Here is a 27,709-nt window from a genome sequence, read left to right on the forward strand (position 1 = left end):
AAAAAAACCAACAAACACCACAAAAACAAAACCCTTAAGCCTGATTAATTGTCTTGTGTTCAGCGAGAGAATCACCCATTTTAGGCAAAGCTCAGTACCAGCATTGTTATGCTCTCTTTAATGCTCTGACATGAGAACTGGATTATAAATAAACCAAACACTTGGATATTTCCAAAGATGTCCTAGAAACAATTATGATCTCCTCTTTCAGAAAGCAATGTTGCACTGACATCTGGCAGTGACTTCCCAGCATAATGAGGCCATAATTTTTGACCGTTCCTGGGCAGCACTAGTCAGGATTTTCATTCTTCCCTTTAACTTCCCATACAGAAATTCTAAATATTTTTGCAGTGATGTCCTTTAATTATCTTTGTGCCTCACTATGGATTAATGTTGTGGAAGAGCTATGAAAACATTTTCTAAAGTACTTTTAAAGCTGGCTATAAGCTTGAGAAAATGAAAAAACACATTTTCAAAAACATGTCTCAGGCTGTGTCATGGCAACTGATCAGATTTATGGAGAGCTGTTTCTATGAATTATGACACATCACCATGTTTTTATGGACAGCACAAAGATTCCTCTGTGCTCACCTCCTTTGACTTGGTAAAAATCAGGGAGGTAGTTAAAACACCAGCACTGCTGTGATTCAACGATGGGTTTGTGGGCTCCCATTGGAGCTGGAATCTCTAAACCAGGGGTGGAGTGAATCAGCAGCCTGGTGGCAGGATTCAGTCTGCAGCTTCATGCCATACAGATAGTAGCTCTTACAAGAGCCAAGCTTTTTCTCACTAACTTATTAATTTATCTGTGGTTTGCCAAAGGTGTCTGAAAGCCTGTTTGGCCTTTAGGAGGGAAAAATTTCTCAAACCAGCTCTACAAATAGTAGTCAGATGATTTACCCTGAAGGCTGAATGTCAGGAACATCTCTTTAGCACGGGAAACAGAGGCCTTAATTCTTATGGATAAATCTGATAAGAACCACACTCATGGGTTGAAGACAAGGAAAATTTTGCTTACCTAGGAACTTCCAAGAGATGAAGATAAAACTGATCTGCATCTGCTAGCTCTGATTTTTCTTCTTTGCAAGATTTGAGGCCATTTATCTAATGAGGAATGAAACAGTAAAATACTCGCACAAATATTTCTGCTTCCAATTCACTTCACTGGCTTTTCTAAACGTGCTGTGTGAATGGGCAATGGGGCTGAGGCAGATGAACAATATATTGTGTATATGAACTGATTTGCAAGGGCTAAGATGTAGTTGGAAACTCATATTCATTTGTACAACACCTTGATGTTGAATCCTTGATCCTGAGGCTGGACTTAGGCAAGCTACAATGCATCCAAGCCTAGCAACCCCTTTACAAATATGAGTCCTTTCTCCTCATTGAAACCTTCTCTGAAAGGCTCTTTATTCACCTAAGTACATAAACGCTAATTTACATCATTCATCTAATTAAAATAACAGGAATAGAGAGCAGCAGTTGGTCTACACCTGTGTTGAGTCTCCCAACTTGCTGTTGCCCAGCCTTTCTGTGAAGAGGCCAGACCATTGCTGGGGCACATCCCACCACCCTACCTTGGAAAGTCGTTGACTGAGATGGTGCAGGAGGATGTGGGATCTAGTTAGCAGGTTTAGCAGTGCAAGTGTTTCAACCTGAGTCCAAGACACGCTGAACTCCATCAGAACAACACAATAGGTACCTCATGGTCATCAGGCAGCAGTTTAAGTAGCTGCTTCAATCTCTCAGCATCCAACTTGGATCTGTCCCCTTTCTGAATCATGGCAACAATCTCTTCATTAGAGCTGTAAGACAGAGAGAGGTGCTGTAGAGCAACAGCATAGGGAGAAGTAACATGACAAACAGAAGAGACCTCAGTCTCTCAGCTAGCACTGTAGGAGTAAATGAAATAATTCTTCCTGTACTTGCCTCCCATTACATTTTGGATTTTAGTCATCAGAAGTACAGTGGAGATGTGAAAAAGCAAAGTATTTTTTTAAGCCTAAAGCAATATTCTTCATAATTTAGATATGTTTCTGGGCTTTGTTCATCTTTACACAACAAACCCTGAAGGTTCTCCTTTTACTGCAGGTGTCTAGTGTCACTGAAGAGAGATTTCCTTTGAAATTCTCCACTACGTGCAGCAAAGCCAAGGCTAAATGAAATAGCTCTCCTCCTCCTGAGAAGTATTTATAAAGATCCCAGAAGATTTTACCCAAAATCCTTCCCTGAAACTTTGGCAGACAGCATGTCTTTGAAATTAGTCCAGACTGCTCTGGTTTAGGCTCGGGGGAGCTCAGGTCCCTCCAGCCACCAGCATGAACATAAGCAGGACCTGGCTGCAGAGCAGCCTCACCCCTCACGAGTGCAAAAGGAGCTCAGCTCTGGGGTCCCACAGCCGCTGACTGCTCCCAGGAGAGGTTGGCCACTGCCCAGGGATTATCCGGAGAGAGGAAATAGCAACTGGATGGGGCTATGCACAGCTCTTCCCCACTGAGAAGCAGTTTGCAATGGAAGAAATAAAGTAATGATAATAATTAATTAAAAAAAAAAAGTCCTCTGACTGATTCTGATTTATTCTTAACACAAAGGAACTTCTAAGCTGAGTTTCTTTTTGAAGCCCTCGTAACATGGGCAGGGAGAGCACAAAATGTGTCTTTATCCTGCAGTAGTTTCAGGGAATCTAAGTGTAAAGTCAATTAGCAGTTTGCCAAAAAACTAGTACAGATTCATTATTTTTGCTTCCTTCCCCACCCCTTAAAGACTTGGTAAATTTCCATTTGTTTAATTATCGAAACTGTTTTCTATTTATAGAAAAACCGTGAATAAAAATGATATATAATTTTGGATCCAAATTCCTGGAGATATGGCTTTAAAGTCAATAAAGTAATTAGAATCTTTTAATCAAGAATCTTCACTAACAGATGCTGCCAGCAATTGATATTTATGTCAGTAATACCAAAGAAAAAAATGTTTACACATGATTTTGCTATCATTGATGAATACTGTTGCTTTAGGAATTAGTGGTGGTGAGTCTTAGGTTTATCAGTTTGCAACATGATATGGCCTTGAAAAAGACTGCCACACCTCATTAATTAAAAAAAAAACTTGACTTCTCGCTGAAGAAAGATAGTCATTGTAAAGAATTTCTGCTAGATTTTTTTCGTGCAATGAAGGAATAAACACATACACACATCAAATAAATAATTCAGATGGTAGTCTCCAAATCTTACCACTTAAATTGCTTCAGAAATATACTCAGAAGAAGGCTTTTCTTTGGACCTACAAATGTGATCTGTCAAAAGAAGCAGCAAAAGAGGAGCCAGCTAGAAACACATTTACCTTGACTTTAACAGAAATTTTACAGCTTTTGTTTGTTGGGCCAGATTCATTCTCCTCTAGTAATAACATTATCAACAATATTCATTGATCAAACTTAGAGGAATTTACAACAGTACAGGACATTAGATCTACTACAGAAAGAGAAAGAGACAAAGTAGTAGAGAAGGGAACTGATTTGTCCAAAATATTCCAATTTATACGAATTAGTACTGAAATTCCCACAGCCTCCCTCTCTCAAACTAAGACCTCAGCAGAGTCACTTCAACATGTTTAATTCTAAACCTCTTCTGTGCTTTTTTTAAGGCAGGCTTAGGCAATGGATATCAAAAACCCCCAAAATTTATACCTCATTGTAATAAGATTGACAACAGTAAAGACTGAATAAGCTTGTCACTTCAAAGAATTATGCCAGGCTCTACAAAGAGTGAGCAGTCCAAGTACCTCTTTTGTTTTCTTCATTTTTGGCCCTGGTTTCTCCTTAGGTGCTGTTGGTGGGACACAGAAAAGAAGCTCCAAGCTAGCGTAGTCAGGCTCTACGAGCTCCTTGCTGCTGCTTGGCATCACAGCCCACATGGAGTGGCTTTCTGGAAGAGAAAAACACTTCAAGATGGACCATGGAAGTTGAGGAGCACTTTCAAGGTAGCATGATTTGTGGAAGGGAAAACACTTTAGAAGATGAATGAAATATGACTCTCATTATTCCTAGACAAATGTTAATTATTTAAGAATTGCATCTCCCACAGACAGTATCCCAAAGGTTTGAAGGCTAATTAAACCTGGAAAACTGCCACATCATTCATTCCACTGAACTGAGACAGCAGAGAAACTTAATGGACTACTCCAAATTCTTTTTGCTATTGCTGACCAAACATTGGAGAATTGTGGTACCCAAACACAGGATATTGCATCTGATTAGGTAAACAAGGACTCCCAAGCCCAGCATTATCACCAAAATCATTAGGAGCCATCCAAATAACACATGGCACTTCAAAACATGGCCTTGTTTACAACACTGGAATTTTTAACAAAGGATCTCACCTCGTCTTGCTTTAGGAGACATTGCAACATTTGCACTGAAGACATTGGCTCTGAGTCTGAATGTCTATCTCTGCCCAAGAAGGCAGAATGTGGCTCAGACTGATTTTCTCCATGCATGTTTAGGTATTTTACCACAGCAGCAAGTTCTTGTCACCTGGTGTCCCCCCTTTCTCGGACGTAAGCACAAAGGAGAACACCTAAGAGTTCTATGTTGTGTGAACTGAGTGTGAAAAGCTGCAGTATGAATAGAAACGTGTTCACAGTCTCCTTGCTGAAGGTTGAACAGGCCTTGCGGTCTCCTTTGGCAGACCACATGTTAACCGCAGACCTTAGTGTTATTTTGTGGGGGGGAAAAAACCCACAGAATCCACATGGCCATGGTCAGTATGAAATGAAGTTGGAGGCCTCAGCCTACCCTGAGGGTACATGTTCCCTAGCCCTGCTGACAAGAGTTTTCAGTCTTGAATCTCGGCTGATGTATCTTCTGGCTGTGCAAGGAAATGAAAGTCAAAGCTTCAGCTGAGAAGACACTCCCCAGTGATGTGCCAGGAGCTCATGAGGAAGAACCATGGAGCCTGAGTATTAAAGAGATCCTCCCACTCAACACAATCAGAGTGCTTGGCAAACCTTAATTAGTGCAGACCCACAACATCACTTTAACAAGTAACAAAGACTGAAAGGTTAGAAGAAGATAATTTTATCAGCCATAAAGCTTCAGTTCAGTGCTTCCCCCAAATTACCGTTTCCTCCATTTATTGGCAAAGGTCCAGCTTTCCATATTTATTTGTGATTACTAATTTTTTGTAGGACTGAGAGGAAGCAATGGAACCACCTGTGTGACCTGACTTATTGAGTCAAGGCCTAGTGCCCCAACATGAGCATCTTTGTTTGGACGCAAAGTAAATGAACCAGTCAGCCCAGTGTTACAAACAAGCACGTACGTCTCACCACATCAGAAGGGAGCTTCTGCCAGTGAAACAACTTCATCCTCAGTGTCGGCGTCTTCTTAGATTGGGGCTGCTCCCCACATCCACAGGTAAGATGTTTGCACTCGGGATCACTGCATGGCTGAGCAGGTGGGAGTGACAGGACATTTATGCCAGGCATGGGAAGGGGTGGAGGAGGCACCTTACACCCAGGGGGTAGGGGTGGAGGAGCTGGTGGCAGAACTGGCATAGCAAACTGTCCTTGGGAGGGTGAAGAAACACTTTGCTGGGAAGGTGACACATTCCCTGGGGACTGCTGCAGCTTCCTGGAAAGGCTGGATGTTGGAGAAAGGCTCAGGTCTGCACTGGGGTTCCCCTCCTCCAAGTCCATATCAGCTTGAATACATTTGTTCACCTTTTGAACAGATCTTCTGGATGCTGCTTTGTGGTGATTCGGGCACTGCATGTTTGATAGCAGGTCCTCTGTAGCTTGCCCCAGTCCCATTTTCCTGCTCTACAAGACAAGGAGGAGGTGCATGGATTAGCAAAGTTCCCCATAACTGCCAGCTACTGCCAGCTACCACAGAGAAACAGAGAAGTAACAATGACCTTCCCACTAAGGTAAAAATCAGAAACATTTCTATCTGCTCTACAAGATACGTTCCATGGTAGTTTCAGCTTTGTGAGTCAGGAGCAAAGCAGTACTGCTGGCCATAAGACTCCTTTTTGACTCTTCTTGATCCTTCTACCTTCTTGTTATGACACATAAAGGAAAAGTAAATGCTATCAGCATAGTAAATCTCTACCTGGTTGCTTTTTTCCCCTTGTTGCTCAGCCATTCACTGGGATTTTTCTTTTGATGGGACAAACGGATAGCTCCTATGGAAGCTGCTACAGGTGCTCTACAAAGGGGACTTCTGAGACAATAGGAAGACAGTTACTTATTCCTGAGAAACCATCCTACTACAAACTTACCTTGAGTGCAGAGAAGGGTGGGGATTTTGAGAGAAGCTTGCAGAATAGCCTAATGAATAAAACAAGCTACAGCTGAGGAAGACTTGGGCTGAGTTGCTTTAGGATCTGTGACCATATGGGGAATTGACTGGTAAGCATTAAAATGAGTAAGATGGTCTTACTTTGGCCTTTTTAACCAGATTTTAATCTAGGATGAATCTTTATATTTGCCCTGAGGATATATAGTTTCACTCAGAGCTTTATGCAAGAAACTATGCAGAAGTCCCCATCTGTATATGTGCCCACTTTTAAACATGGAAGTGGACCTACCCAAATCAGCAGAGCTACTTGCTGGCTTAGGACTTGGCTTTGCCAGATTGAGTGAACCTTTCTTTTGCAAATACTTGCATCTCTTGTGGATGAACGGTGTGCTGGGACACTTACTTCCAGTAGCAGTGGCTGTTTTGTGATTTCTCTCTTTAGCTAACTTCTATAGCAATGTTCATCAACAACAGTAGGAACATGTTAAAGAAGGAGAGATGAGCAGACTAGCAGTGCTCTAGCAATGACACAGGAGATGCAGCCTTTCTAGGGACTGCATGCAGAGAGAAACTATGTCCCCAGTCATCCCAGCCCTTACACATGTCTTTAACAAAACGTACATTAGTAGCATCAGCAGTTTTAATGGAGTTATCTGGGAGGGTACTTTGATTTTTATGTTTAATGCAGGATTAAGGACTTATTTGATACATGCACCATGTTTATGTTCCCAAAGGACTAAATTAATACTTACGAATGACCATTTTCCTCATCACACAGCAATTTTAACTAATGAGTTAGACAGAACACTGAAAGGGAGCTGCATTAAAATCTACGATTGATGCCTCTTCAATCCATAGTACAGCTCTTAAGTGTCTCCTACAATTTGAAACAGTTTGACTTCGAAATGTAGCAGTCCGTACTGATGATAGCATCCAGATCTTACAATAGCCTAAGTAAAATTTTGAAACCGTGGATCCAAGGCAAAAGAAAGCAATAAAACTTTTGATTTGTGTTTTAAATCTTAATTTAGTAAGAATGACTTACATTAAAAATGTTAAATGTTAACTCAACCAGAAAATCACACTTGATTTACATACAAAATGGAAGCAGTTAAAATAGCTAAGCCAAAGGCCTGTAGTAGAAAATAAGAATTAACTATATTTGCTGTTTACTTGAATTAATTTGCTGTTGGTTTTGATATTTTATTATTTTTTTTTTCACAAATAAGCTCTAACACTTTCCCAATGGTAAAACAGGCTTACATTTAATTTATGTGAACAACTTAATGTATCCCCTTTAGGACTTCACAGTCTCTGTGCTAAACTTGCACAGATGTCTGTAATTGCCCTAACAGGACAAGTGAGGTATTCAGCACTATGAAAGAGCCTAATGAGAAATAAGCCACTTTCTGCTAGACATATTAGGTCTAAAATGAGCTGATTAAAAAAAAAAAATCTTATTAGAAATAATCATGTTAAAATTCTGCTGCTTTGTTGTTTTAATTAAGCTATTGGAGGAATCTGTAAAAGACTATTAATTAGGAAGCTCATTTTTTTTTAATCAGAGTGCTCATCTGAATTGCTACAGGGTTTGTGTAGTGGAAAATGTTGTTTTTTAAAAATTCTAATAAACAAGGAATACTACACAAGAAACAGCTAATATGCTTTGAATGATAAATAGGCTTATAATAATGTACCTCCAAAGATTATACTTTTGAGGCTGTGTAGAGAAATCCATGCTCTCTAGGAAGATTAAAGCTTCAGTATAACTTCAAGGCAGCTGTAACTTACATTGCTGACACTGTTCAAATAAGCTTGTGGGTATATTAAAAAAAAAATTAATAAAAACCTCTATGTGAAATTTCTCCTTAGAAAGTGCAAAAATCCACCTCTGGTAAATATACACATGTATACACACACATCTCAATGCAACCAGACAAGGGCTGGCATACTGCAGAAAGCTCCCAAAGCTCAGAAATAATTGGCTGGCAGCATTTGGGCAGGGAACAGAGGTTGACTCAATACATCAGCCCAACTCTGGTGATCCAGTTGAAATCAATTAACTTGCAATTAACTCAGAAGCTGTTTTCAGTGCTCTGCTACTCTAGCTTTTGTTTCAGTGGGAAAAATGCTGATGTATTGTGGCAGTCCTCAAACAGGCTTTTGTTTTCATCTGCCTAATGACATGCTAAAAATAGGCACACTTCTCGTTAGCCTAGAAAAATAAGTTGTGTTTTGATGGCATTGGCTTTAGATTTTAAAGTTAGATCCAAAACATCTTACCTCTGTGTCTTGGGCCATGTAAGCATTCTCAATTTTTCATTTCTGGTGTTGCCAGTGGGCTGATATGAGGCTGCATTATTTTGTAAAACTTGGATTGTCTTCATAGCTGAAAGTTCATTTATTGGTCATTATTATGTTAGAAACAAGGATTTCAATGAATGCTTCAGAAAACTTGGTATTTCCCCTTGTGCGCTATTCCCAAAGGCTGGGGATTTTTTGCAGGGGATGGAGGAGGGTTGAAGTTGGTTAAAAACTGTGTCCCTAGGCTCTTTCAAGGTAACCTACAAAAGTGTAAGCACAAGAGTTAATATCTGCAATGCAAGATATCTTCAAGGGTAAGATGTGCTGCTAGCCAGATGGCTGGAAGGGAGCTACAGGATGTATCATCCAACCAGGGAGAGGGTTAGTGCCTTGGTTATGCAGAAAGATGGTCCCTCACTAATACAGAGCTACTGTTTGTTGCCTCCCAATGGACTACACTTGGTGCAGTTTGGATTCAGGCACCTACTGGCATGAAGAGGCTCCCAGTGTGATATTCTTCACTGCTGACTGTTCAACAGGTGTAATTGATTTTCAATGTTCATGATTCTTGCAAGGATAAAAATAAGAAGTAGAAGAAATGCGAGATCTTAATCCTTCCTTGCACAAGCAAACTTGTTGCTATAAGTGTCACTGTCTTCCTTTCAGATACATTCCTAGGGGTTTCCAAGGATTTCCTGCAATCTTGGTTCAGAGAGGTCTTCAGGAAACAGTAGTTCCTTGAAAGTTGCCCTCTTCCTTTTGCTTTGACTCTAATATGACTGCAAATATGTGTTATGATGTCAGAAAAATAAAAAGAAAAGAATTATTTATTTTTTTCTTATTGCTAACATTTCTTTTGTGGTGTTTTTCATCAACAGTTGTCAAAGCCTTTCAAAGCATACCATTGCCTGCATTTTGCAGATGTGGAAACTGAGGCACGGAGAAATGGCTTGCCCACAGCCAGGCAGGAAGCCAGTGGCACAAAATGAGTTATCCCAGTAGCCCAAGTCTCCGGCATTTCGTTTCAGTGCTCTGGCAGTAAAAACCTGTATAGTCTTTGCAATCTACCCACCTCTCCTTTATTAAGATCCAGCTACTGCTGTACCTTCATTTTCTCATACCAAAAAGCTGGAAGCAGTTTGAAACAAAGCAAAAATGTTTACTTTTCACTCTTTCACTGCCTCTGCTGCTGTCTGGAGCATGGCTGTGAAGTCTACGTGCTTCACGCTTATGGGCTTAATCCTAGCGATGGGGTGAATGAAAAAGCCCTCTAAGGAAACTGGCTGAGCTTTTTGGCAGCTGGTGAGAAGGCAGGAGCCTTGTGATCTGCTGGAGATGGAGCCTGGACCAGCAGCAGCAGCTGTGGGTGGCAGACATTGGGGAGACTGCTGCTAAGACCCCTTTACTGGTCTTTGTGCCCTGCAGCAGAGCAGTGAGGGAGCTCAACCAAGGAACCATGCAAAGGTGTATGTAGGATACAGGGATGGGCTGTGAAAGGTAGGAGGCTGGAGGAGGTGGGCTGTAGGACTAACTAAGGGCTTTGTAGAGAGTAGGGATGAACTCTTCAAAATGGATTGTCCCACTGTACTGGTGAGGCCCCCACCCTGAATCCTGTGTTTAGTTTTGGGCCCTTCACTACAGGAAAGATATTGAGGTGCTGGAGAGAGTTCAGAGGAGGGTGGTGAAGCTGGTGAGGGGCCTGGAGCACAAGTCTGATGAGGAGCAGCTGAGGGAACTGGGACTCTTTATCCTGGAGAAAAGGAGGCTGAGGAGAGACCTTATCGCTGTCTAAAACTACCTGAAAGGAGGTTGTAGCATGGAGGGTGTTGGTCTCTTCTCCCAAGTAGCAAATGATGAGGCGAGAGGAAATGGCCTCAGGTTGTGCCAGGGGAGATTCAGATTGGATATTAGGAAAAAATTATTCCTGGAAAGGGTTGTGAAGCATTGGAACAGGCTGCCCAGGGAAGCAGTTGAGTCACCATCCCTGGAGGTGTTTCAAATACATATAGATGTGGTTCTTAGGGACATGGTTTAGTGCCAGAGTTAGGTTATGGTTGGACTTGATGATCTTGAGTTTCTCATCCAACCTAAATGATTCTTATCATTCTATGAATTTCAGCAGTTACTTTAATTAGGGCTGGTATAGCTGAAGGAATTAGTGACAAGATATAATAGCTTTAATCTTTGGATGTTTGCTAGGGTTGAGATAGGTGATGGTTTGGAGAGATTACCGTGTTGGCTGTCACTTCATTGATATGCAGTTATATTATGGTCTGCACGCAGACTCTGCAGGCAGCTGTATGTGTCACAGAACTTGCCTTTTAGAGGTTAGGGTCACTCCTCTGTCCTCTAGACATCTGCAAGTGAAGAAGGGCAGCTGAAAGTTCCTGGAGGGAGAAAAACTCTTCTGTTCTCCCTGGGCTCTCTCCAATCAAGGAGGTATTTTAGAGAAGCAAACTATTTGTCTGTGATGCAGGATGGGTTTGTAGACTGCTGCTATGGTGAATATAGTCACTACTCCTGGGGCATATTCTGAGTGTATGATACCAGTTCACCAACGAGGTTTAATGTATACATCTGAAGGGGTTTCTGGACTTCTACTACGCTTGTCTTTTCTGAACTACTCTGCTTTTCTTGTGTCTGGTTCTTGCTGAACAGAGGATCATAGGAATGTTGGTTGGGAGGGACCTTGGAAATGGTCTTGTCCAAGCTTCCCTTTGGAGGACTATCACCACCACTATATATCAGATGAGCTATGGTTTTGCCTAATTGAGCTGTGAAAAAAATAATGAAGACTACAAAACAAGGCAAAGTGTATTTAAAAAAGTCTGTTGGCCTCAAAGGATCACTCCTGCAAATTGTGTACTACTGGGGGTTTCATTTAGATGACCAAATTGAGTACCATGTTTTAAAGGAACATAGCAGTAGACATAGATCTGTTACCCCTTTTGCCTGTGCTATCTCTTAATTGAGCAAACCTTATCTTTCTGTGGTACCTCTGACTTTCTCTATCTATTCTGACTGATTGATTTAGCAATTACTTGTCACCCATTTATAACTAAACTCATTGCAGATTATGTTGTGTGAAGCTGTTTAAGTATTAAATAGACACATCAGGTTCTGCCTGACCAGAGCAGGACAAGCCAACCATAGCCATAATGTTGGTGTCATCTCTAATCCTAGAGAAAAACTACTTTTACAGGCTGGGAGTGTATCTAAACTGACTTGATAGGAGCTGACTGTCACAGGGTGATTGTTGTCTTCTGACTTTGAGTAATGTTAGCTGAGTCTACATAAAGTCTCCATTAGAGAAGAGCAGAGCTCCTGCTAATTCCTACCAACACCTGGCTCTCTATGAATTGTCACACACGGATCTTGCAAGAGTTGCTCGTGCTGCAGCACAGAGAGTGCTGGAGAGTCCCTAATGTGATTTAAGTGCTGGCACAGCACAGATGATGGAGTGAGATACACTTATAATACTCAGTATGCTGATGAACTTGCAGTGGTCAAATTCTCCACTGGTGTTGAAGGTCTGGTACCTGCTCTACACTAAGGAGTTGGAAACATTTTTCTTTACTATGAACCTGCATTGCCATTGCAAATCCTGCAAACAATGCAGTTATTCTGAAATATTGTCACTGTGTAGTAGTTGCAAACACCCAGCAAGGTCCCTTAACTGTCACTCCTCATTTTTAACCCTCTGCAGTCACTCTTCTAGACATGGAAAAGCTGTTTTTCATATCCTGCCCACAGCCTGGTTGTGAGATGACCAAACAAAACGTGGTCTGTGATGGAGTTGGCTCATGACTGTATTTGTTTCCAGATGCAATGTGAATGTAACGCCATGACTAACGTGTTCCTCCACATTTCATGGCTGTGACTATTACCACATAGATAGAAAGAGTGAGCTAGGATTGGTACAGTACCGACTTCTGGTTTTGGTAAGCTTGTGTGTTGCACTCAGTTGACCACTGTGGACAGAAAACCAGAAATACGAAGCTGTAGATCCAGGCTTTATGTTTAAAGAGAATGAAAACTGGTTACTTTTGCTGAAACAGGCTCATGCATTTGTCTTTTATTTCAATTTATCCTCTTCTGTTCTGGTTAGAAAGAATTTCTCAGCCCTCTCTGCTCTACCAAATGTAAGAGAGGACCAAATGGTACGCTCAAAGTGAAAGGTACTGGCATAACTTTGGACACAGAGATTTCAGCCATGCCCTAACTACAGTGCATCACTGTGGTGGTACTCAGGTACTAGATATAGCTCCATTTATCCACTTCTGTTTCTTTGAGAGAAGATAATGGATAATTGTTACTAAGCATACACAACAATGATATGCTTAGTTGCTTTATAAACTACATGGAATATACAGGACTTTGATGGACATATTCTGGTGAATCACAGGCCTTCTCCATCCCCACAAGAGAAAGCAAATTTGTCAAGTACTTATTTTATTCTAAACTTTGAAATACTCAAAAAACCCAGCAAAAAACAAACCCTGAAAATCCATCCCATTAAACATATCTGAATTCTGATGTTAAATACTTGGAAAAGATTTCTGCTGATTTCTTTCATAACTTCATTTTATCACATAGCCAGTTCTTAACTAAGGAATATGCAGGTACTTGGCAGCAATAAAGTTATAGTATTGACAGGCTGGTTTACATACTGGACTCTGTGCAGTTGCTGTAATATACCACAAGAATTCTTTTTTGAGGTCCAAACTCACTGTTGGCTTAAATGACCACAAATCTGCTGAAGTAGCTGCAAGTGACATTGTTTTTACCAGCAATTAAATTGGCCTTGCAACCACTGAAAAATCTTCATGATCATGAGCTTTATTTCAAGGTCACAAATGGAGCAAATCTGCACATCCCAGTTGAACATCTTTCTTTGAACTGCTCTGGTTCTGTCTCCCTGTTCTTCTTAAATAATCACTGTAATGGAAGCAGAGTCACTCTGGAGTAATAAATTATAAATGCTGTGCTTCAGCCTGCTTATTGGGATGTGATTGTATAGATAATTTAATATAGTTTTCACAGATGACTATGGAACAAAGAACCAGCAGTGGCTCAAAATAACCCATTTCTCCATACAGTCTTGATGGCAGTCGAAAGATAATGCCAAATGCCCCCTCTTTGAAGACCAAGGTAAGAATGCAGAGTGATAAAACCTCTGGCTCTGTGAAAAGAACTGCTCTCTCTAGGCAGAAATGGGGGCGGCTGAAAGACCCAGACCCTGAACTGGACACTTGCTGCAGCATCTGAAGAGAGCAGCCTGTGGGGCATCAGCAGGTAAAGTACCACCCAGAAAGTCTGCTCCTGAGTCCCGAATCTGCAAATGATGTTGTTCCTATTGATAAAGCAGTAGAGTGGGGAGGAAGAGGCTGGTTGCTCATTGCTGGCCTGGGCTGTGGACTTTTGCTGGAAACAGGGAGGTGGCAATGCTGCTGGGAAAATGTGATAGTCAGGTTTTTGTAGTCTGGGGGTCTAATCTGAAAGCAGAGAAGCTGAATTAAAGAGAAAAAGGGCTGATGCTTGGGTGATTTGCTCTGAGACTGGAAAAGAGGAGGTAAACAACAAGAGGAAACCTGTAAATGTGACAGAGACAGTCCTGCAAGTCAAACGTGGGGTGGGTGATGTGGTTCTGCAGGAATCAGTGGGCTATGCCTGTTTTGTCCAGCTGGGGACAGGGTTTCGGCTGCAATGGGGCTGTGCTGCTCTGCGGGGTCCCCTGAACTCATCTCTCCTCTTTGCTTTTGTTAACCGATTCTCAATATGCTCATAGCAATACTTTGGTTAAAATAAACCAGTGATTTAATTCTTGGTTTAACTTCTGACTTAGTCCAGCAAAGTTTTCAGTACGACAAGGACATTACAAGTCCCGTTAAGCAAAGTAAAATAAGCTTTAACCTGAACATTAGTCTAGTCACTGTGAGTTACCATATAAAGGCATAATTCTTAAATGCACTCAGTCTTCCATTTGATTCATGTTACAGCAAAATATCACACCATAGATTTAACAAACATAGATCATTTTAAATGGACAGCTATGTACAAAACTATGATACAATATTATTATAAAACTTGAGAAATAAAGCTCTGAATTTTAAAAACACAATACTGCACATTCCAAATTTTAAAGCAAAAGTAACACGAATTGACACCTTCTGCAGCTTGAACACAGAGGCTCTTGAGTGCAAGCAGCTGGCAACAGAATTCAAACCCAGAGATTTACTAAAGGATGAGCTGAAAAGAAATGTGTCCAATAGAGCATTCTGGATAAATCTCTTTCTGTTGCTTTAATAAGAGGAACTGGGGCCTTGATTCTCCAAAAGCTGGTGGATGCATCTGTGCATGTGAGAAGATTTCTGCAAGGCTACTGACGTGCTTCAACTTAATTGCACATAAGCATGATGTAGGAACTGGACACTGTTTATATGGCCATATGCTCACTAAAATACATACTTAAAAAAAAAAAAACCCACAAGTTTTTTTCCCCCTGTAACCAGTTTCCCTTGCTTTAAATGACTGAGAATAAAAATACATATGTCTGATTTTGGTCGTGGACCTGGTCCAATATGAATCATCAGTGGGTGATGTGAAGAAGGAGTAACAAACTTCCACTTATGATGGCACAGCCACTGCTTAATTTATACCCTTAATTTAGTTGAGGCACTGCTATTTTTAAAATTTCTCTGAGGGCTACACACTGCGGTCCTTTCTTGGGCCACACTCAGCTGTCATTTCAAGTGGAGTTTGGCCTAAGAGCAGGTGGAAAGACTTGGCTCTGAGGACAGCAGGCGGCAGGTCTGACCCTTTCAGGCCGCCAGAGGAAAAACTGTCCCTGTCCCCATGGGCACCCGGCGTAAGGTACAGGCTGAGGGGGCCAAAGTCTCCAGGGACGCTCTTTGCGTCTTGGGGAGGGGAGCGAAAGGCTGTGGGAGGAGATGCGGTGCGTCCTGGTGAGGCAGAGGTGACCGCGGTGGCGTTTTGGCGATGCAGAACCCGGCTTCTGAGAAGCTGGCAGCGCTCTGCGGACGTGGGAGAGGTTTGCTGGGTCTCCATTATATCTTCTGCCTCGCCGTGACACCTGCAGGAGAAAGGAGAAATGCAAACTATTTGCAGCTATAAAATAGAAGTGGTTTTTTTTTTTGCATGTGTATATATCTAATGGTTGGGGTGCTACTAGAGAAACAAGTTGCATATTCTTCAGACAACCTGAAAACAGGTAAAGCTAAATCTTTAAGTACTTAACAAAGAACCCACGTTTCCAGAACTGATCCTGATGTTCAAGCATTTGGGCAACTTTTCTTTTAAGCTGGGTGCCAGTTCAGTCCTACAACATGAGTCTTGCATTTTCCAAGAAGAATATCAGAATACAATTCTAGATATTACCTTGCTGAATTTACCAAATCTAGTGGATTTATCAGGACTGTCAGAAAGTCGGGGCAGCACACTGTCATTTTCAAGATCCTATCCCACTCCACAACCAAAGCAAGTACCATTCTAATGACAGACATGAAGGTAAGGACACCAGGCTGCTGTCTTCGAGCACTGACCTGTGCTCCTGGTTTGGTTTGTTCTTTTGTTTTCTAGGGAATAAATCAGGTACATCTGTGAGCAGGGAAATAGCCAAAGCCTGGTTGCTTATGGACTTATGCTTTCAAGACTTTTCTTTCCCCTAACTTTTCTAAGTGACACAAAGACGGGAACAGAGGAAAAAGGGAATTAATTTCAGGTTTCAAGGTGCAGCTCGTCTCTGCCCTGGTGCTGAGGCACAGCTGGGTGCTGCTGGTGTGATACAGCTGTGCCACACGCTGCGTTTCCAAGGATGCACTGAAACTCCAGCCTGACTCGGTCACTCCATAAAGGTACTGTTTGTCCATGCTTTCCTCTGTATTGCTTTCCTATGTCTTCTAAGGTGAATTCAAGTCTGTCTGAGCCTCTAATTTTTTTTCAAATATGACTTTTTTTAAGCCTGCATGCTGGAATCCCTGTGCTTAAAACATACATAATCCAAGTTACACTTAACTCATGTTTTCAGCTGCCCTCCCTGTGCAGCACAACGACTGGTCCTGACGTATTCCTTACTCGTGCCTCACTGCTACGATTTTCTGCTCTTGCTGTAAATCTTCCTTAGTATTTTTAAACCAACAGAGCTACTTCCCTTTTCCACTTGATGTAATCCCGTGGTACAGCACGGAAAGAACCAAGAGGAAGGCAGGAGCAGTCAGGACTACCAATTCATATCTGCTTTTCTCTTGCTAGCAATGATGCTTCAGGTACAGGAACAAAAGCAACCCTGTATGGAAATCCTGCAGAGATTCCTCTGTTCTGGCACCCCAGGGGCTGGGACTGCTGGGCTGTGTGGGACCAGGGCTCCTGGCTGGGCTCCCAGCCCCAGGCACTGGGGATACTGGAGAATAAATACATTCCTTTCAGGAAATGAGACAGGGAGAGATTTGACATTATTGATTCAGTTCATAAGAGATACTCATCAGCACGGAAAGGACAATGTGTAACTATGCAATTTCAGTACAGTGGGTGTTTCGATTGTTTCTTTTTCTTGCTTTTCTTCCCACTTGCTGTAAAAACATGCAAAGTTTTGCAAATGAAGGTCCCATCCTGAAGTGCCTTAAGTTTTCTTTTGAGGGTCAACTGTATGTTGCCAGCATCCATGAAGGATGCAGGGAAGTCGGTACACAGTTTCTCTAGAAGTTAGGCTTAGCTGTATTATTTTTTAGGCGACAAAAACCAAATTACACTTCACCACCCCCATCCTAGAAAGCTGTATGAATGCTCATAAGTATGCACCGTCTGTTTGCACAATGTGAAACTGCGTGCAACACTGGAATTGAATTTGACTTTGAGCTGGAGCTGCTATGTTGCCCCAACTAATACTCCTCCCCAGGTCCAGTGTTTTATTCCCTTTTCCAGATACCTGTATTTAAATGGTGCTGTAGGACGCGGCTAAAAGCAAGCAAAACAAACGTTGTTATTTGCATAAAGTAGGTACTGAAATTGCATTTTTACAGTTTTTGAGAAAATAATGGTATCAAAGCAAGGACTTTGTTTATCACATGAAGCTGGATTCACTTGGTTAGAATAATGACTTTTAATTGTCTGCGGGAAAGGAGGTTTGGCGGCGGCTGCTGCTGACACAGAGGACAGACATGAGGGCTGCGACCTTGTGTCAAAGGGAGATCAGCACTGACTCCACTCAACGCAAGATCAACACCCTGGAGAGTAAAAATCAGAGTAACAAATTTATTTTACATGTATTTGTGATTAGACACAAAGACAAAAAGCTTAGCTGATATGCTGAATACTGATTAGGTCTGTAAAGTCCCAATGCTGTGGTTAGTTCACATAGAAACACCTTTGTGAGTTTACCTACCTCATTGTACCACACAACCTTTTTTTGTTTTATTATCTCCAGTATCAGTCTCAACCTCTGCTTTTAAACAAAAGAGAGACACTAAATATAGCTGATCATAGCAAGGCAAATGTAACAACAGGGAACATTTTACGATGTAAACATTGTCTAGTAGCAGAGAGGTTTCAATGATGCCACTCCTGGATGCCCAGGGAGCTTCATGGCTTTTGTGGGGGGTCAGTTCTCTAAGCCAGAAACACTAATTTCAGGTGTGAGGAGGGCATCACCATGGCTGGGAGCACGGGGTGCTCCAAGGGATGCAGCTGCTCCTGCTGCCTCCTGGGAAGCAATTTTGGGAACCACTGCTCTGGGAAACCACTTCTGGTTTGTGGCTTGGTTTTTAACTAGGGAAAAGTGGTATGTTTAGAAATGTAAATAACTATGGCCCCAGGGTGTGCCAGCATTATAAGGGTAAGTCCCTCATGGAAGATGCTCAGCCCATGCTGCCTTTCTCAGCAGTGGGTATTCAAACCCTCCTTTCATCTCTCCTCCACTTTCTTTAGAAGGAAAAACGTTAACCATTGATCAAAACAGACTTCCATCACATTCCTGCCCATTTTCTTGACCCCAGGATCTTGCAAAAAAACAGGCTTTGGACGGTATTTTGCACCTTTCTAAAGGCTGACAGACTCCTGTGCCTTCCCTATGAGGCACATCTAGTTTGGGATTAAAGTACCCACCCAAGTGTTGCTTCAGCTCGGGAGAGCACTTCCCAGGCTTGGGAACACCTGTGGACATTCACCATGAGGCAGAGACCTGGGTGGCTCCACACCCCTGGCCGAGCTCTCTCCCAGCACCAGCCCAGTGCAAGGGACCAATTCATGCGGTCAAATATGATCCTTTGCAAAAGCATCAGCAAGATGCTCTTTTTTTAATTGTTGACTTTCTCTCCTCACCCTGCAGTGATGGTGCCAGGGCCTGATGTTCAGAAGCCACCTCAAATACCCCTGGGGCAGTCTGTCAAGTTACTGCAGGACACATGCTCTTGAAATGAGGCTTAGGAGGGAAAACCAAACAACCCTACGGCAGTGCTGATGTTGCTGGTTTTATGTGTCTATAAGTAGTTGAGAGCGGGTGATTGCTGATTAAGTACCCAGTATTAACTGCTCTTAATCACTGCTCTGGAGTCCTAATGGAGCTCTTGTTTGCACATAACCGTGCCTTGTAGCTGTCTTCAGCACACTTGACAGATGTGCTTATTGCCATCTTTACTGCATATGTGTAATGGGCTTTTTAATTATTGATTCATCATTACCCCTTTATAAACTACTTATAAATGTCAAGAGAACAAACAATGCTACTGTTTTTCTTTTTACATCTCTTTTGGGTTTAAAAAATGACAGCTCCATGAAACAGTGTGGCTCTAAGGGCAGGGGGCATTGAACCTCAAAGTGGGGAGAAACAGACACAAATATATGAGGAAGCCTACCCAGTTTAACTCAGTTCCCAAGGACTACATATAAAATAGGCTACCTGAGTAGTTTTTGCTGTGCCTCTTCTTCTTCCTCCGTTTTCCAGGTGGCCTCTGCTTTTCCCTGTCTGTGTGAGTGTGCTCCGAGGGGAGCGTTGCTGAACACGAGGAGTCAGTGGCTGGTTCCTCTGAGAAAGACTTCTCTTGAGAGGTGTCCAGCAGTGAGTCTGTTCCAGGGTCTTCATTTTCCTTCGCCATCTCTTTCAACTCTGCCTGATGAGCCTCATCACAGGGAGCAGACTGAGCACTGCCAGAGTCACCTCCAGCCTCGCTCAGCTGGGTTTCTGGCTCCTGCACCATCCTGTCGCTCTCTGACCCATCAGCTGGGTATTCCTTGTCCTGCCCTTCTAGGATGGATCCATTGAGTTGGTCTTTTAGAGCAGCACCCGAACCACTGCTCACAAACCTTATCCCGGTGCCTACATTAGCAACAGAGAAGGCAATGGATCCACTCTTTGTGCTCGGCTGGAGGCTTGCCCAGCTCTCTGCCTGCTCCATCCTGGCACCCCGCATGGGCTGACTGGTCCCATCAGCTTCCACCAAACTTACTGAGCGGATTTCCATCTGGGACTCTGGTGGCAAATTTCCTCCAGCTTTGTTTTTAGATAACACATAGTTTGAAGCTGAGGCATTTGTAACTTCACCCATCTCCATCAGGGCAGTGGTTGAGGTGGGAGTGCTTTCTGAGGGATGACCATTATCATTTGGTTTGGCCTTATCAGTCTGCTTTTCTGCTGCTTGTGGATCCTTAATGCTCTTTCCTTTAAACAAAAAAACATGCAATTAGCCACAGCTGCAGAGTTGCAGCTGGGATCCACCAAGGTGTTTCTGCCACTGGGAGAGGTTACAAGCAAGCAGGTGCCTGTGGAGGGACAAATGACCCTAAAGTGGCTATGCCAAGGCAGCACCATTTTATCCACCTTATGCTTCCCCTCCTCATACCCCATGTGGTCACCCCAGGTGGACTCCAACCTCCAGCCCAACCTCCTGCTCTGTTTTCAGCAGGTGTTCATGTGTCTTTGCTGCCAACCATCTGACTTCCATGGAAGTCCTCAGACTTGCAAGGGTGCCTGGAAACCTATGGCAGGAGAAAGGAACCCACCTGTAAAGTCCTGAACCAGCTGGGATTGCTGGCTTGGCTCAGACTCAGAGGCAGATGGGAAAGAATAGCTTCAGGTACAGTTGGGTCTGTGTCCTTACCAGACTGGTTCTCCTCCGGGCTCTCTGCAGGCAAGGTTTTAGGAATTGCATCCGACTCGTGTCTGTTCTTTGTCTTTCTCAGCGTGAACCCTTTCCTGATGTCGGCTAGCAGTGCATCGATGACACACACCTCCTCCTGCTTCACCATCCCCTTCTTAACTGGGATAGAGAGAGATGGGTGTTAAATCTGCCCAGAAGATGGGGCAGAAGGACACATTGCAGTGAGGCTATAGCTTGGGGGTGGGTACTGCTGTCCCACTGAAAGCAACCACTGGGCAAAAGCCAGGCTCAGATGCCAGGCCTGGGGGCAGCCCATGCTCCCTGGCCCCACAGCAGCATGTCCTGGCTGAAGTCAAAGGATTTACCCCAAAGTCTGGTGCTACGGGCTGGCATGAGTGGCACCAGCTCTGCCCAGACTTGCACCTGTTTGTACCATGACCTTGAAACAGCTCCTGTTTGCTATCCATGTTGGTGGAGGCCTTTTTTGGGGGGGAGGGTAGGGATAGAGGGGAAAAAAATGCTTTCCTCTCATCTTCTTTCAACTGTACTTTTCAGTTGTGCCTTTCATCTTGATCTAGAGAAAGGCAGACTGAAGTTATCTGCAAGATTTTTGAGACATCAGAAGTCTGTGGTGAAGAGCGACTATTCAAGTGTATATAGGGATTTTGGAGAGGGGGGAGAAGTCAAATGTTGCTTGTTAGATTTGGGATTCAAAAGCTATGTTTAGAAACTGAAAAAGTTAACAGAAATGTTTCAATTTGATTTTTGTTTCTCTGCTGTTCAGTCAGCAAACCTAAAATTAACTTCTCTGCCCAGCTGCAACTGTGAAAAGTCCGTCTGAGCTATGGCTGTGAGACATCTAAAAGCCTTTAGTCAGCCAACACCTGGAAACCCACAAAATAAATTACCACTACTGGTCCATTAAAGCAGGGTGAGCCACGAGCTCCTGTCAGCTCTCCCAGCCAGTTTGGGATTGGAAGTTCATCTCTCTTTTTTGAAGCCCTTTCATATACTCACTGACTTTTCCATTTTCTCCCTTCTGTCTCTTCCCCTCTTCCTCTTCCAGCTGTTTCTTCCTCTTCTCTGCTTTGGCAGCTTGCTCCTTTCTGTCCTTGTTTTCCTGCAGTGAGGTAACAGGGACATAAGAAAGTTGGCTAAATGTCCGCTAGAAAAGTCAATGAAGAGAAACATGATCTGCAGAGGGTTGCAAAGAAGGAAGAGAAATTCTGGCCTTATCCTGTGCAATAAATAAAAGTGGCATGGGGAATAAGGCCTGTCTTGCCAAGAGGGTGAGAGGGAGACCGCTGGCTTGGGCAGGACTCTGCCACGTCCCAGTAGGAGGTGGCAGCAGTGATCCACCTAACACAGCTGCTACCAGTGTGCAGATCTGCCTGACCTTTAGTGAGGCAAAAATGGAAGGTATTGAAGCCACGACTTCCTCCAAACTGGTGGCTTTTTTACTATCCGTCCCTTTTCTGAGCCTGTTTGTTCAGGTTGGAGTGAAGGGTTAAGTTTTGTAAGCCAGTTCCTCTAAAAATTATGAACTTGAGTCCAAAGCATCTTTGCAACTCTGCACTGAAATACCAAATCTGGACCAGGCCAGAAGCACCAGCACTGCATGAGGATGCAGTGGAGCAGGGATCAGACACCCCTTCCCCAGGTGACCTCTTGCCAAGTGCTGAAAGGAGAAGGCCATAACCAGCACCTTTCCCCCACCAAATTTGGGTGCCTGTCCCACTCCTGTCTATCAGAACAGAGGCGTGCACCAGAACTAGGGATGCTCAGTGTCATGTGTGCAGACACCAACCTTCAGGGCTCGGATGAAGAGGTCTCTGAAGGTCTTCATGGTGCTGAATATGTCCTCTAAGGACAACTTGCTTGGATCTTCACAGAGATAATTTGCAAGTTCTTCTCTCTTCCTCTCAATAGTTTCAAATTCTTCTTCCAGCTTTCTGGAGGCATCAATGCTATCCTGAAATGCATTTGGTATACACAGTAAAGCACCATCCAGAGGACAATGAGGGAAGTACACATAAAGAAAAAAGAATATCAACATTAAGAGCTTGGAGCAAGACCCTGGGTCCTGGCTTTTAACTGCAGCAGAGCTTATAAGGTGGGAAGAAGCTGTTTTGCAGATGACTTTTGCTCCTGGTGACTATGCTGTGCCAGTTTACAGGGGTGGCTTGAGCAAGACATGGAAAGCTCAATGCAAAGCTTAATCCTGAGACAAGGGCTTTACTCTGGTGATTCACACAGAGGGTGAACATCTTCACTTAAAGTGAGGAGTCACACAACAGAGTCAAGAGAACAGTTGGGACAGGGGCCTTGAGAAATGGCCCTGACAATGGTAACTAGGTTTGGGGTGGAGGTGGCAAACAAACACTGATGAGTTGTGTGGCATCACAGTCTATTTCCAAATCTGAGAGCATGTCTTGTGGCAATGTTTTCCACCCCCTCATGAGCCTCCTCACCTGCATATGTACCATGCACTGCCTCTGTGTGTGCAATGTGGGAGACATGAGGGAGCTCCATTACTGACCTGTATAGGTTTCTCATACTGTTGTTTCACATTGTCGCTTGATGATAAGACTTTTCGCTGAAGCTCCAGCAGCTTCTTTAAATTGGTGCTGGACTCCGTGCGTATAATATCAAGATTAATTCTGAAATGACACAGAACCTCCCGTTAGTTGACACTCCAGCATCCCGTGCCGACCAAAGAGAGGACAAGTCTGAGCTGCTGTTTCATTGTCCCTCTGCTTCCCACCACTGCACTGAACTGAACCTGAGTTCTGAACTCCGTACAGTGCAAGCTCATGAAAAACAGCATTCTTCACGGGGCTTCTGAAAAAGTGGCCAGGTCTACCTACAACTTAGTGTATTGAGTAGAAGAATGCCCCCCACCTCAAAAGTCTGCTCATTCAAAAGGCTCATTCACCGTCAGAGCTCAGCATTAGCTCATTTCCCCTGGTTGAAGGCCCTTCAAGAATGCTTCTGGGTAGCTGGCTGTCAGGAGCTCCTGCTACCACAAAGGCAGTGCAGATTTTGGAAGGGCCTGGGAGGCAGAATTAACTGAATGTTCTGCAAGTTTCAGCCCTAAGTGTTACCAGCTGTAGTAGAACTAATATATATTAAAGGGGTTTCAACATTCATCAACCAAATCTTTTTGGTTAAAACTAAATAAGATGCCATCTTGTTAATATGCTATACCAGCTGCGCGTGTCCTAATTTCTGGTACATTGTTGATGTGTATGGGATTTATTTTTAATTCGAAGGAAATGACACACAATTTTACCCTGCTGCTTTTGATACATATTCAAGATCCTTTGGCAGTTCCAGTAGGTCCGTGTGTCTGTTTTCTACTTCCTGAAGTGGAAGAGAGAAAGAAGCGTTATTTGCTGTGCGGCAGGAGCTGAGAAAGGAAGCTGGGGGGAAGAGAGATGGGCAGAAATGCCTGGGCAGGACGACTGTGCCATGTCCTGCTGCTGCCACCCCTCTGCAGTTTGCTTTTCCTTGCACAGCCAAGCTGCATTCAAAACAGGACTGCACATTCCGAAAGGGAAGGCATTGCTCCAGGCTATAAAAACATACAAGAGCACTCAATATTGAGGAATAGTTCAAAGCAAAGTTGACCTGCTGCTGAGCTCTTCTTACCCTCTTCTGAGACACCTACTCCCAGCCATGGGAGGAGGCAGGACTGTGTTTTGATGCAGTCTGACAATTCCTATGGTCCCAGGAGGGTATCAAAATGGCTTGAATCTTATTTGCATAATTTACTTTCATGGTTGTGCTTGCTGAAGCTGCTGCCAGCTAAAGCAGTGCTTGAACATGTATAACTGGAATGGAGAGACCTTGGTGAATGAAAGTGGCAGGGCATGGAGGAAAAAAGGAAAAAAAAACAGCATTTCAGGGAAGAAGAAAGCAATGGGGGCTTGGAGAAGAGCATGAAAAGCTCAAGCATAGTCTAGTGGAAAAGGGAGAGGCCGTGGAAAGGCAGAAAGGCTGAATGGGTACAGACCAGCCAGGACAGCTTTGGTAGCTCTGTGGTTTGCAGCTGATGATGTGCAGGTTGCACAAATATGAAAAAAGGACATTCCAGACACCGTGGGAAAAGATGCCAGAGGAAAACAGAACAAGCCTTCAAATAAAGAGCTCCCTGAGTAGTGCCCACAAGCAGCCTCCATCAGCCCAAGTGAATCAGAGACTCCCAACTTGTGACACTCTGCAGCTGGCCAGGGAGAATACGAATACTCATGTGGCATTCACCGAGAGTAGAGCAGGAGAAATAGTTAATCCATGATAAAACCCTCCCTGTTCCCTATTACCCAGGGCTTGGCAGTGGTACCTCCAGAATGTGATGGAGCAGTGTAATGCGGGTTTGGTTTGCTTTGGTTTCTGTTAGTTTGAGTAAAGTGCTGATTTTAAACCCATCGGCATCGCCCGTGTGACTTCCCTACAAGACAGAAAGAAAGCAGATGTAACTCCCATGTCCACCCAAATTAAAACCCTAAAGGAGATCATCCACATACTGTAATGACAGGAGAACATGACAAAAGAGGTCCTTACATAGTTCAGAAAGTTTCCAACTTTGAGAATCAGTTGACAAAAAAGCGGCAGGCGATGACTGTTCAGAAGATCTGAAAAACATAAAGGACTTTTAAACAAAAGCCTCTGTTACACCAGAACATTTCCTAAACTGCACTGAAATTGGGATTCTGAATTCCAACAAACCAAACCTGATTTTTCAGCTTTGGACCCAGTGGCTCAACCTGCAGAGAAACTGATTCTACATACAGTCAGTTCCAGAAGTTGTAAAAGTTTTTGTTGACTTATGCTTCTTTCTTTCTTTACATCTAGACTCATTCCTAATGGAAAATAACATGGTGTTGGACTTTCTAAAAGCCACCAACTCACCGCTTTCCTTAGAAGTACTGATTTACCCCGGTGTGGGTGAGGGTAATGGGGCTGTAATTTTAATTTTGCAGAGACTGTTCAGCTGTGCAGTGAAGCCAGTTCTGACAGCCCTGTGATTACGTGCCCGCTGCTAAAACCCCGCTGCTCACCCTGTTCCTGGTCTCGCATGGTGGAGGTGATTATCAGGGCATGAAGGGCACAGTCCCTGTCCTTGCTCTTACAACAGGGTGCTGCAGTGATGTGCTTTCTGAAGCACTCAGCTTTGAGGCAGGAATAGCTCCAAAAAGACAAGCGGGCTGCTGGGAAGACACTTATTGGTGGAAGTTTCAATTAATTGCAGCAGGCAGTTGTAATTCCATCTGGAGAAAGCCCAGCAGGAGTTGGGAGAACCACCTCTTTAGGACAGGTGCCCATAATAGAAAACTTTCTCTTCTGGTTCCATTTGTAGGCAGGGAAAAACTAAAGCATCACTACTTTCTGGAGGAAGTTTGGGGCACACTTTTCTGGCAGCAAATTGCTGTGAGAAGGTCTTAATGTGGCAAATAATGCTGTATGGATTAGCTATAACAGGGCCAGCTCTGCTGCCTAAATTCAGCTCCTTTGAAAGGGCTGACAAGCTTCCAATGCTTTACCATTGGAAGTGTTTCAGAGGAATACAGCTGCCACAGAAAAAGAGGCCTGAGGGTGAGGGAAAATGATCTCCAGTCCCATCAGTGGAGATACCTAGAGCTGCATCCCATATTCTGCAGAAGATTCTGGGGGCTGGGTAGACTCATTGCAGAAGTCCAAGGGAGTTTTCTGTGGATTTACAGCTTCCTATCATAAGTAAGATCCAGAAATCAGAACAAGTAATTTACCTTCGCAGGCTCTCCGGATGGCTTCAGCTTTCGGCTGAATCATGTCCAGCACAACGGTGGTCTCTTCACAGATCAGCATACATTCAATGCGCAGCTGGTAGCTAAGGATGGAGATTGATTCAAAGCTTAAAGGCATTGTGATCTTGGCCAGCCCAGTGGCCCTCTTCCCACATCACCATGAAGTCTGTCAACACCACAACATCACTAAAATGAACTTAAACTTCTCAGAGGTAAACCAAGATTGGGCTGAACTTCATGACCAACACACTTACCTGGGAATCTGAAGGAGGAGAAGATAAAACTGGTCTGCATTTGCTAGCTTGGATTTCTCTTCTTTGAAGGCCTTCAGGTTTTCTATCTAATGAGAAATAAAGAATCAAGACTGCAGGACTGCACTGCATGTTATGCTCTGTGAACCAAGGGTATCATTTTTCCTCCTGACCTCATGCTTTTCAGGCAGCAGCTTCAGCAATTGCTTGAGAACCTCAACATCGAATTTGGTCCGGTCTCCATTCTGCACCATGGCAACTACCTCTTCATTGGAGCTGCAGGGAGAAGGAGCACAATCAGCCATCACCCAAACGACCCCTCTTTCACAATCCTATGGTACCAAGATTTATCTGTGCAATTGCTCCATGCTTTCCCCAGTGAGAGCCGCCATAACCCAAAAGGAAAGAGGTGTCCCCATGACTAACCCAGAATTGGGACCAGGATCCTTGCTATGGCCCAAATTTTGTTTCTGGCCATGGTCAAATTACTCAAGGCCAGAGATCAATCCTGCAACTTAGATGACTGTCTCTGCACATCTGATTGATTATTTAATTCTTAACTCCCCCACTGGCCCTGTTTTGAGGAGGGGTTCAAACTCCAGAGGTATCTCGCAGCCTAAGTCACCTTAAGAGTTTGTGCCACAACTTCATCTGTAATACGGAGATATAATGCTTTTCCAACTTCTAGGGATGTTGTAGGTAAAATACTAAACCCAGTATTTTAAAGACAGTATAGGACAAACTGGGAATATTCAGATGTTTCAGTAACACAGACCACCAAAGCAGATTGGCTAGAATAGATTTCATTAGGACCTTCCAGACACTATACAAAACCTGCTCAAAGTTTTGTCAACTGTCACAAAAATTTGCCAAATCTTACCATTTAAATTGCTTCAAAAATATGTTCAAATTGAGACTTTTCTTGGAGTCCAAAAATGTGATCTTCATTAAAGA

At 43.4% G+C, this 27,709-nt stretch overlaps 1 protein-coding gene across 6 annotated transcripts in view; it reads right to left on the reverse strand.

Annotated features, from left to right (window-relative positions):
- Positions 1–13,426: 13,426 nt before the first annotated feature.
- Positions 13,427–27,709, reverse strand: part of LOC309442817 (inverted formin-2-like) — a 42,605-nt gene continuing 28,322 nt past the window's right edge. For 2 of the 6 annotated variants that reach the window (XM_082059077.1, XM_082059078.1), the window contains exons 10-23: positions 27,636–27,697; positions 26,929–27,031; positions 26,759–26,844; positions 26,487–26,587; positions 25,282–25,352; positions 25,061–25,168; positions 24,011–24,081; positions 23,258–23,378; positions 22,526–22,690; positions 21,736–21,838; positions 20,719–20,877; positions 19,521–20,279; positions 18,009–18,068; positions 13,427–15,701 (exon numbers count right to left, since the gene is read on the reverse strand). In XM_082059077.1, coding sequence (XP_081915203.1) covers positions 18,010–18,068; positions 19,521–20,279; positions 20,719–20,877; positions 21,736–21,838; positions 22,526–22,690; positions 23,258–23,378; positions 24,011–24,081; positions 25,061–25,168; positions 25,282–25,352; positions 26,487–26,587; positions 26,759–26,844; positions 26,929–27,031; positions 27,636–27,697 — 1,968 coding nt within the window. In that variant the 3' untranslated portion in view covers positions 13,427–15,701; position 18,009. The other 4 variants (XM_082059079.1, XM_082059080.1, XM_082059081.1 and 1 more) reach the window with 4 other exon arrangements.

Source organism: Streptopelia decaocto (genome assembly GCF_964273445.1).
Source record: "Streptopelia decaocto genome assembly, chromosome: 7".
Lineage (NCBI taxonomy): Eukaryota > Metazoa > Chordata > Aves > Columbiformes > Columbidae > Streptopelia > Streptopelia decaocto.